General features: G+C 41.5%; 2 protein-coding genes across 3 annotated transcripts in view; one reads left to right on the top strand and one right to left on the bottom strand.

The window, feature by feature from the left end:
• The first annotated feature begins 1,396 nt into the window (after positions 1-1,396).
• gadd45gip1 (growth arrest and DNA-damage-inducible, gamma interacting protein 1) lies at positions 1,397-10,933 on the top strand. The gene is made up of 2 exons (XM_080905569.1): positions 1,397-1,824; positions 9,656-10,933. Exons 1-2 carry the CDS (start codon positions 1,424-1,426, stop codon positions 9,945-9,947), a joined length of 693 nt encoding a protein of 230 aa, XP_080761695.1. The 5' UTR covers positions 1,397-1,423; the 3' UTR covers positions 9,948-10,933.
• LOC308411613 (tetratricopeptide repeat protein 39A) overlaps positions 9,988-11,561 on the bottom strand; it is a 23,836-nt gene continuing 22,262 nt past the window's right edge. For both annotated transcript variants that reach the window (XM_080905568.1, XM_080905567.1), the window contains exon 18: positions 9,988-11,244. In XM_080905568.1, coding sequence (XP_080761694.1) covers positions 11,136-11,244 — 109 coding nt within the window. In that variant the 3' untranslated portion in view covers positions 9,988-11,135. The remainder of the gene's footprint in view (positions 11,245-11,561) is intronic.

The raw sequence follows: 11,561 nt of genomic DNA, 5'->3' as shown, positions 1-11,561 counted from the left end.
ACTATTGTTGAACTCTGGGGGTTTTGTCAGTGGGTAACACAGCTGACAGAGATTTCTCAGAGACATAGAGCGGGAATAATTTATAATTATTTATTTAGTCAAATAGTTTTCAACACGTTTCTCAGATTTTAATGATTATTTGGAACACTTAAATGACTATAATATGCATGCATGTATCGTGGTGTGTATTTAAACAGATAACTTGAAACAGCACAAAAGAGAAAACAAAATTCTTGTAGCGTACACATTTTCTGCAAAATAAAAGAGAGTTGTTTTTTTTTTCACATTACCCCAGAGTTAAACTTTTTTCTCTGTGTGTGTTATTGTAGGGTCCAACTTACAATATAAAGCGTCTTGAGGCGACTGTTGTTGTGATTTGGCGCTGTATAAATAAAACTGAATTGAACTGAATTAAACTGATCACTGCCTGAAGTGAACATTTTTTTAAATTCATAAATTCGACCTGTGTACATGAAATGTACCACTAATTAATAAACTAATTAATAAACTAACATCTATTACACATTGCACATCATCTGCAAGCGACAACAATTTACCACTTACAAGCCTAATTGATCTTTTTATGTGCTGCGAGCATGTGAAATAGATAACAGCAAAGACTGCCCATTACAATTCTCAACGCACCGGTTTTAATTAGCAGCTATAAAGTCATATAAAGTAAAGGTTTTAAGCTGGAATTTGGCTTTAAAACAACAATGATTTAATAATAAAGGAATTTTCTTGCTAATTAATGCTTCCAACACTTTTCACGACGTTTACTTACGTCATAACGTGTCCTGGAGTGTATGCGTTTAAACTATATTTGTGTCCTAAAAATATCTTGGAAATATATTTGGTGCTGCTATCTTTTCCTTTATGTAATGGCACGTTATAAAAATCCATCCATCCATCCATCCTTATCCTTTTCAGGGTCGCGGGGGGCGCTGGAGCCTATCCCAGCTGTCATAGGGCGAAAGGCGGGGTACACCCTGGACAGGTCGCCAGTCTGTCGCAGGGCTAACACACAAGGACAGACAACCATTCACACTCACATTCACACCTAGTGACAATTTGGATTAATCAATTAACCTATCCCCACAAGCTGCATGTCTTTGGACGGTGGGAGGAAGCCGGAGTACCCGGAGAGAACCCACGCAAACACGGGGAGAACATGCAAACTCCACACAGAAAGACCCCGGCCTGATGTTGGAATTGAACTCAGGACCTTCTTGCTGTGTGGCAACAGTGCTAACCACCGTGCCACCGTGCTGCCCCTACGTTATAAAAATAAACTGCATAAAAAACAAACTACTGTCACATTAAGAATGTAAAAACCACACGGAACGGTCATCTGTCGCATTGAACAGGCACTGCGGTAGGCATCTATGACTTCACTCCGGGTCCTTCTTGTGTTAGAAGAAACATGGCGGCGTCCATGCTGTGCAGGAGGACGGCTGCCTTATGTAGGACTTTAAAGGACTTCTCATCTTGTAAAGCTGTGCTTTCTGTAAACTCTCCGTGTGGATCTTTATCACAAACAGCGTCCTATAATCCCAAACCTCTAAAGCTGAACCTCCGGAACCCGTACATCCCGGACAAGGACAGCGAGAAGACGCCGGAATGGCAGAAGACAGCCCGCTACGATAAGAAGCTGTTCGGTCGGTATGGCTCTGTGTCGGGCATCGATCCTGCATCTCTGTGGCCCACACATGAGGAGCTGGAGAAGATTATTGCGGAGGAAACCCAGTGGCATCCCCCGCTAGAGGTGATGCTGAAGAACATAGAAGCCAGGGAGAAGGAGGAGAGGGAAAAACGGCTGGCGAGGTAAGGCTACATGGCTAACGTCAGTGCGTCCATTATCGGACAACGTCCTCACCAGTGTTTGTCATTCTGTCAAACACGTTTACAGAGTAACTAGCAACACGTTTTCATAGTTCTCTCTTTCAAGCTTTTAAAAAGAGCACTTTTTAAAGCAGGATTTTTAAATAAGCTAATGTAAAATCAAATCGAATTAGAAATTGTATCTAATAAAATAGAAGCTTGTCTTAAGTGTACTGAAGAAGGTAGAGTGGCAGGCTTTAGCTCCCTTCTGTACCAGCGTGGCGGGCCTAATGAATTGTTACCCATTGAAAAGGGTCTGGTTTTAAATGTATAGAGGAAAATGTGTGGACAAATCCAGCTGTCTTCCACCATCCTAAAGAGACATTGAAAGAAAACCTTAGTAAGGTGCTTGGGCTCCACATGTAGTGAGAAACCCTTCAGTGCTCCTTCTTCCAGCTGTAGTAGATGGATATGGGTGTCTTTTTTTTATTAGTGGTGAAATGAAGTCCAAAACGTTCCATCTGTGCTGGCCTGTAGTCACTGCAAAAGCCAAACTGTGTGATTTACGTCAATTTCACGTTTCATCACAGGAGGTCCTTCCTTCTCATATGACCCAAACCATGCTAGTAAAATGAGAACTGTGGCATAAGCTTTTGAAAGTGTGAAAAGGCAGGAATGAGAATGAGCACCTCCAAGTCTGAGGCCATGGTTCTTCCCACTCCGAGTTGAGGAGTGGACTTCACCATCCATCTTTACAGTCGAGGACTCGGAGTGGCCCAACTGGAGGAATTAAACAATTTCAGGGTCGTGTTCAGGTGTGAGTGGAGCTGAGCTTAAAAGTTAAGCTGTGGATTTACCTGTCAATCTACATCCTCACACTAGCTTTGGGTAGTGACCGAAACAATGAGATTGTGGATACAAGCAGTGGAAATGAGCTTTCTCTGAAGGGAAGGCTGTCTCCCTTAGATATGGGGTGAGGGGTTTGGTCATTTAGGGGAGGCCCAGAGTAGAGCCGCTACTCCACATTGAAAGAAGCCAGCTGAGGTCATTCTGGATTGTGACAAGGATGGCTCCTGGATTCGCTACAGGAGGTAGCTGGAAGAGGGAGGTCTGAGCTTCTCTGCTTCGGCTGCTGATCTGGGCCCAAATAAGTAGAAGAAGATGGATAATTGTGAAGAATCAGAGGCGTGATTGGTTTTCTTTGATCTTGTTTCCCTTGTTTCTGTGGGCAAGTTTAAATAATTTTTTTTTTTTTTTTTTTGGAGCTGTAGTAACGGCAGCTTTTTCCTCCATATTGTATGAATGCAGCACATATCAACAGAGAATGGGAATAAAGGGCTCCATGCCGGGGTCAGCTCGTCAGCAAATGTTTAAAGAAGAAGAAACTGAAACACCATCTGGCCCACTGGCCTCATTAGAGTGCAACTTTTTAAAAAAAAACCTTGGCCGCACTCCTTGGATCACATCCAGTTTGTTTCTTTGTTGGATCACATAGCGGAGACCCTGTTTGTGAACTAGTTACTTTAATATGAAAATGTGCTTAATGACTTAATGTTTTCATTTTACAACATATTCCACGCCTTTTGTCATGTTCTTGTCTTGCACATTGAGCTTTTAGCTTAGTCACAGACTGGAAAAGGCTTTTAACTTTCTAGTTCTCTGCATGGATGATGGCGTACTTTGGTTAATCAGAGATCGAGATGTCTTTCATGAGACTCAAGGAAGCTTTAAATGTACACAACCATCCTTGTTAAAACAGACAGGTATGTTATAATTATAATGAGAGTCACCAGCTTGAACATATCTTAAGAAACTTCCCCAGAGTTGATACCATAGACTAGGGCTGCTCGATTATGGCAAAAATGATAATCACGATTATTTTCACTGAAATTGAGATCTCGATTATTTGACGATATTTATTTAACAATAACAATGTGTTGAATGATGACTTTAAAGATTGTCAAAAAATAATATAAAACAGTGCAAATGTTTACAATATAAAAATCAATGAAAAATGTAAACTTCTATGTTTAGTGAGCTTTGCAGTGTTGCTCTGTGGTGCAGCTACACTGTAGCAAAGTTTACACACTGTGTCCACTTGATCCACGTCTGACTGAACCCATAATGTTTCCACACCACTGAAGTTTTTTTTAAACCTCTTTTCAACCAACAGCAGTCACTCTCCTCTCCAAATAACTTCTGCTTAGCTTTCCGAGCTTCCCTCGGGTCCTCTTAATCAGCGGTCCCCAACCCCCGGGCCTCGGACCGGTCCCGGTCCATGAGTCGTTTGGTACCGGGCCGCGAGCGTTGAGGCTCAGGTGTGAAATGTCTGGTTTTCAGGGTTTTTATCGGTTTTCAGCTTTATTTTGTTATCGCTTTTATCGTTTACTCGGTTTTCCTGGGTCTTTTCATGTGTGTTATGAATAAATCTTTTTTTCGGTACCGGTACTGGTTTTATTTTGTTGTATTTATCCGCGACACCTTAAAGGCCGGTCCGTGAAAATGTTGTCGGGCATAAACCGGTCCGTGGTGCAAAAAAAGGTTGGAGACCGCTGCTCTTAATTGTTGTGACACGTGTTCGAAATGCAGAGAGGTGCGCTCGATTTGCCACACGGAGCAGCGCGAGAGTAAAGCACGAGGGAGGGGCTAATAATCGGCTCAGTCATTTTTAATGATCGTTGAAAGCCCAGATCGTAATCGTGATTCAAATTCGATTAATTGAGCAGCCCTACCATAGACTGTAAACTAAAGATGCACGAAGCTTTGAAGTTTGAGAAGTGAAGTAAACTTTTTTTTTTCCAGGGGTGACTCCTTTGTTTGGAAAATATGTGCATAGGTATAGAAGCCTGTCACTACCCGATCCGTACCGGAAACCCGATCGGTACCCCGCATGCGCGAAAGGTTTCTACTTCCGGTCGTAGCGTTTTACGATAGTTATGGGTCAGAGTATCTGTTAAGATGTTAAGAATAACAAGTATATCTTAAAATGGTTGCAATAATGAAGCATTTCAGTACAATGTAGACAAAAACGAAAAATAAAAAGAAAGTTACGGATCAGGACTCTCCGATCCTTACTGCGCATGTGTAAAGTCTGACCGTACAAATCGGGTCTACCCGATCCGTACCGCGCATGTGCAGATGTTTTCTTCTTCTTCTGTTCGTTTAATGGCAGTTTACTCCCCAGTGTACGAGGATACCGCCACCTGCTGACCGAGCGAATAAACCCTATTATAAACTGAATTATCATCATTACAAACGTGTGTTAAATCTGATTTAGCGAAAGTTGAGTGTGTTTATGCTCGTCTGTGAGGAGAGGATTGTTGGAATAGTGATGATGATGTGCGCTATCACTGTCAATTGTCAGGAAACACTTCATCTGGCTGATGAATCTACACGTGAGATATTACAAAGTCTGCATTATTAACTCTGTAATTAGGCGCCATTCTTCTTATTTTACGGCGCTGTTGCTCAATCGGGGGACGCTCTCTGTTGAGGAGAAAAGCATGAATTTCTTTGTATACGGATTATCCATTGTTTAAATGTCCCGGGCAGTCGAAAAGGAGGCAGAGCTGTTGAGAAATGCTAGGAGCTAACTGGGCGCTAACCGCATCATTCAAATATATTGAATGTCGCAATGTTGGCAAAGAGAGGAAGTGACGTAAGATTTGCGCATGCGGGGTACCGATCGGGTTTCCGGTACGGATCGGGTAGTGACATCGCCTGTGGGAAACATGTTGTTCATTTAGCACCATCAGCGGGTATACCTCGTGATTGTGTTGTCACACTGCGAACCTGCAGAGTCCCACAGTGTAACACACAGATCAACGCCTCACTCATCAGATGTGGTTTCAAAACGGCAACAGCACAAATACTCAGCTCAGGGCTTCAAAATGACCTCACTAACCAATGTGAAACATCGCCATCCATCTTTTAGGTCCAGTCTAATCAGTGTAGTCCTAGATGTTCCAAGAAATGCTCAAGTCTCATTCCTTGAATTTGCTGTGGTGGTATCAGCTGTGAACTGACCTCAGCTAAGCATAGCAGCACCTGCACGCAGGCATTCTGATGTCATCATGAGTATAAACCATAGACGGTAATAAAAGACGAGCGTAGCTTCAAGAGCGTGAAGCCAAAGTGTAATAACCTTTAACGTGTATTCTTTTGAATGGCCACCAGATGGTGATACATATGGCTTTACATTGACTTCTGGTCCTGTACAAGTCTATGGATGAAGGCCTTTCTGTCTTGACTTCTCGAAACACTTTACTGATGGTTTCTGGGCTTACGTGACCAGTTTGTAGTGTACCACAGCTGAATCAACAATTACATTAATCTCTAAGGACAAACGTCTTGAAACTGTAATACTTTTAAACTCATTTAGATTTGTGTGATGGATTAAAGTCCGCAGTTGGTTTTCTGAAGTGTAGCTGTGATATCCAAGTATTGTGGCCAAGTTTTTGTTTTCCTTCTTAAAGTTGCACTTTAATAAGACCAGTGGGCCAGATGGAGTTTCAGTTTTTCTTCTTCAAACATTTGCTGACGAGCTGACCCCCGGCACAAAGCCCTTTATTCCCATTCTCTGTTCCATTCATGCAATATGGAGGAAAAAGCTGCCATTATGTTAACACAAATACAGCTTTACACTTCTCACTTTCAGAAAAGTGAAACAGTTTGATCCAAAACTCCTTCTTCATTGACGGCTTTCTTTGTGTTAGCTGGTTTAACAAAACTCCTGGATGGAGTTGGAGACTGTGACACATCATCTGGCTCTTCCTCCAGACAAATTGAATCAGTCGAGTGCCTCTTATTTCAGTTAGAGACACACTGAGAAGAATTAGTGAACATTAAACAGTCCCATAGCTTAATAAAGGACATGTGGAAGTTTAGTCTCCAGATCAATTTAATTGGCATTCTTGGTGATGGATAGCAAATGTAATTGATCAGTTTTCTAATCTGTGTCCGAGTCGCTGTAGTTCCAGCTGTGCAAAAGACTGCTGGAACTACAGAGGGATCAAACATAAAAGCAAATTCCAGTGACAATAACACAGTTTGCACTGCTTTAACGTTGCAGCTGGGCTTCATTCAGCAGTGTTGGGAGGGGACAGCTCGACAGTTTGCATGTGCAAAGTGGAGGAGAGGACCTATATCGCACACAAAACAGACTGTAGACTTAATAAATGGTGAAAACGTGGCGCTTCCAGCTGATTTTAAACACACACTCCAAACATAAACTGTTCTGGACCAAGTTATGTTCTCAGCACAAGTTACCATGGTGATTTAGCCAGGTAAAAAGAAAGCTACTTAAGCTTAAAGCTTAGGCATCGTTTTATTAGCTTATTGCTTTGGAGTATGTCCACAGGTCCGTTGTTTACCGTTGCCGCTTCCCTTGAAACTAGTATGTCAGACAAAGTTGATCTGAGGCTGATGTTTGTGTTTGTGTTGTTGTTGTTTTGTTTTTCAGGGTTTTTGAAAAAGTTTTATTTTGATGGGCTAACCTTAAGATTAATCACTGTATTTGGTGTATATCCAGATACCATGGATGGCATTACCTTGGCCTCCCGTAACACTGTGAGGAATCTTGCAGTCAGTTTGACCAGGACACGTCCTTCAGCACGCATATTAAACAAATGTGTAGGACTGCTTTCTTTCATCTGTGCAGTATCTCTAAAATTAGAAACATCCTGTCTGAGAGTGATGCTGAAAAACTAGTTTACGCATTTGTTACTTTTAGGTTGGACAAATTAATTTATTATTATCAGGTTGTTCTAAAAAGTTCCCTTGAAAGCCTTCAGTTAATCTAAAACACTGCAGGAGCGTACTGACAGCACCGGCCTTCTGCTTGACCATTTCTGATTTGCATAAAAATGTTATGGCTAAATTTGAACTTGTATATTGACTTTCAGATGGGTTTTTTTCACAGTCCTTGAAATTTTAGGCCATATTTGGACATCAATATCTCCAAAAACGATTAAAGTTAAAAACTCAGCATTTTCACTGGTCTTTCCTAACATTAAATTGAATTAGGATTTCTAGTTTAGGGTAGATACATCAAAAATGTTTGTGTTGACTAGTTAAAATATGAAAAAAGAAAACGAAACTGAAAGAATGAAATACTGGAGTTTCCAGATGGTACTGTAATTATAACTGAGAACATAATTTCTTAAATATATGTATACGTTTCATTTTTGAGAGCTACTGCCCTGCAGGAGTCTAATTCAGGTGGCAGTGTAAAAACTTTGGCTACATTTATTTTTATGTATTAAACGAGTCATGCAAACAGGATGATTTCACAGGAGTAGTCTTGCGAGGTCAAGCTGTGGTGTCTAAATGGCCGAACTGGTAATCTGACACAAGATGCTAACCTAATGTCACGACTGCTGCAGGCAAGCAGGGATCAGACGGTCGGTGTGTTGACTGTCTAAATGAGTGTTGCAACAATTGTAATACATAAATAAAAATGCTACATTGTTGCATTTTAATATCTCTTTGTACATTTCAAACTAAACCTGAATTATTAGTCAGCTCCAGGGCACTAGGTCTTGAAATGATAGGTAGAGTAGGACTTGAAAATGAAAAATCTGAACAAATTTCTTATCTTAGTTAAAATCAAAATACCATCTGGAAACTCAAATTTTGTTCTGTTCAGATAATAATACCTACTGATATTTTTGTGGCATGACTAATATCTGCTCCATCCAGCATGAAAATACCATTTTCTTCATTTTTTTTACTAAGAATTTCACGTTAAACTATTCTGCATGCTTTGTTACACTGTTTATTACAACTACATATGATTCAGAAATAGTCTTTTGCAATATGGCATATGTTTATTAGTGTGTGCTCAAATTTAGACTTTGCAGGAACACTTGATTCTTTTTAAATGAAATTAAAATTCAGACACTGAAGACACCGGAGATTAAAGACCCTGATTTAGGGCAATGAAAAGTTCAGCCTTTTATCTTTTAAGTGTTTAGGATATCCATCCATCCAATTGCTTCCGCTTATACTTTTCAGGGTCGCAGGGGGTGCTGGAGCCTATCCCAGCTGGCATAGGGCGAGAGGCGGGGTACACCGCAGCACGGTGGTTAGCACTGTTGCTGCACAGCAAGAAGGTCCTGAGTTCAATTCCACCATCAGGCCTTTCTGTGTGGAGTTTGCATGTTCTCCCCGTGTTTGCGTGGGTTCCCTCCGGGTACTCCGGCTTCCTCCCACCGTCCAAAGACATGCAGTTTGTGGGGATAGGTTAACTGATTAATCCAAATTGTCCACAGATGTGAATGCGCGAGTGAATGTGTTTAGGATATTCGTCTTCAAACATTGAATCAGATGTAGGGAAAAATGGTGTGGAGGGTTAGCAAAGAGACCTTTTTTAAAAAAAAGATGTAGATCTTGAAAAGTATTCAGTACAGGAAACTAAATTTCACAGCAGTCATACTACGTGTTCAAAGTTTGGACCATTAATTATTTACTTTAGGCAAATGGCACAGTTGATCAGAAAACCTTTAAAGACATTTGCTGTCTTGAGATGGATGATTGCAGTTTTTCCCTTTGTTTCTGTCGGAGGCTTCTTCCTGTTAGAGGGAGTTTTTCCTTCCCACCATTGCAAAGTGCTTGATTGTTGGGCACCGTTCACCTTACAGTGTGAAGCAACTTGAGACTGTTGTGTTTTGGAATCGGAAGTTATGTTAAGTTCTTCTGACATGAGTGCTTGTACCAAATTTACTGTAAAAACCACGATATTCACGCCAGGACATTTCTCTCAAAATCAATGTTAATTACCAGCCAGTATGATGGACAGCACTAACATCTGCTATCTTTTCTATTTTCACCGCAGAGAGAAGCTCATTGCCGCAAACATGGCCAAAATGCCCAAGATGATAGCAGACTGGCGCAGAGAAAAGCGTGAAACCAAACAGAAGCTAAAGGAGGAAAAGGCTCGCCGTACAAGGTTGCTGGCTGAGGCCAGAGAGCGTTTTGGCTATGCAGTGGACCCCCGCAGCCCCAAGTTCTTGGAAATGGTTGCTGAAATAGAAAAGGAAGAGAAGAAGAAGAAGAAACTAATGAAACGCAGACTGAGAGAGGAACAGGCAACAGGCTCCGATGCACCTCCTGCTGCCTCCTCATAGTCTTGGACCGAGTCGTTAAAGACGTAAATAACTGTTGGGCCTGGGTCAGATTGTGTTTGATAGTTTTGAAGGTGTGCTGTGTAGTACAGTTCAATGGAACCGTTCAAATGGCTAAAAATAAGTTTTGTCCTTCTGTGAAGATGTGACGATTCCAACTTTCAACTTAGTTTTTCAGGACTGCTCCAGATAAATACAACCTCTGCACAGATGGTGTGGGTGTGTTTAAAACATGACACGAGGCCAAGTTCAGCAATTTTCATGATTGCAGATATCCATGAGAACAATTTATTTATACAAAAATAATTTTTACACTCAAGTTTTCTGAAAAGCGCACGTCGTGTCTCGGCACCGACGCGCTGAGTGTGAACAGCAGTAAGCCGTAGTTTAGCCTCACTGGCTCTGCCGTGCTCTTATGCTGCACCCGTACAGAATGGGCGCGCAGTGCACGAGCCAGTCCTCCTTCATGCTCGTTATCTTTGTCTAAAATATGTTTGTGCAGCTGCACATGAAATGCTCTAGCCATCTCAACACCTCATACACTACCAAACCTGTGGCAGTAGCAGCGTCTAACCCTGTAAGGTCCAAGTTCTCATCGGTGATGATGAAGTAACACCAACCCAAACTCGCTGGTGGGGAAAAATAAAAACTTTGAGGGTAAATTAAAGTTTTTGTGTGTCTGTAGGAATGCAGAATTTAAAAAAAAGTCCACATTTGGGAGAAACATTACTTTCAGAAGCCAAATATATTTTAATGTGTTAGGGTTCGTAGTACTTAGACGTCACGGGAGTGACTACTGCATATTACACAGAGCTCTTTTAGAACAGTAAAATAAATTCATTGCATTTCATTAGGTTTTCATTCTATTAAATATTTCTCGTGGCTTCCAATTGCTTAAGATTTGGTGTTTATCAGTGTAAACAATAAAACCATGGCCTATAAGTGTGTGTTAACCTGTGGCAGGTGGTGAAATTAAAGGTCCCTCAGCTGTGCCTCACTGACAAATATTCTACAGATTACACCTTTGTCCAGCTTAAATTGTGGAGTGCATATGATCACACAAAGGTAAACCTGACCACAGCAATACCATACCCAGTGTACTCTTGTTGAAAAAGGCACTTTGGTCAAAAACTGAAGTAGCTGTAACTGTGAGGGGAATCGGAGACTCCAGCGGAAGGAGCCCGAGCAGTCTTAGAGGTGGGTGTCATCATCCTCACCGGGATCAGCCTTGATTTTGGCAAGAGCAGCGTGCACCCTGAACTGTGTGCGAGACTCCATGGAGTAGTCTTTGTAGTTGTGCCTGTAAGTCAGAACAGCAGACGTGGTAAAGGCGTGTCCTGCAATGAAACTTAACTTGCCATACACATTATATGCTGCTGTTGGATGCACGTTTCTAAAGTACAAGCAGATGGATGAGAAATGGATAAAAGTGTTTGGCATCGGCACCCTTAAAGAGGATCACGCTTGAAGAGCTGGAGTCATTATCAGCTAATGGATCGTACATGTTTACACAGGGATAGGGTGACCTCTAGTGTTCCCTACAGTTGCTAACAACCATTTTACTGCAGTCCTATTTAACCCCTAAAAAACATCATTTTCCTAATTTTGCATTTCAGG

Source organism: Rhamphochromis sp. 'chilingali' (genome assembly GCF_963969265.1).
Source record: "Rhamphochromis sp. 'chilingali' genome assembly, chromosome: 15".
Classification (NCBI taxonomy): Eukaryota; Metazoa; Chordata; class Actinopteri; order Cichliformes; family Cichlidae; genus Rhamphochromis; species Rhamphochromis sp. 'chilingali'.
The sequence above is the reverse complement of the archived record's forward strand: the minus strand, read 5'-3'. Positions and strand labels throughout refer to the sequence as shown.

Bases quoted from the DNA above. Each gene is read 5' to 3' on its own strand.
- gadd45gip1 (XM_080905569.1), top strand. From the start codon at position 1,424: ATGGCGGCGTCCATGCTGTGCAGGAGGACGGCTGCCTTATGTAGGACT. The intron at 1,825-9,655 runs GTAAGGCTACAT...TTTTCACCGCAG, and splicing joins AGGGAAAAACGGCTGGCGAG to AGAGAAGCTCATTGCCGCAA.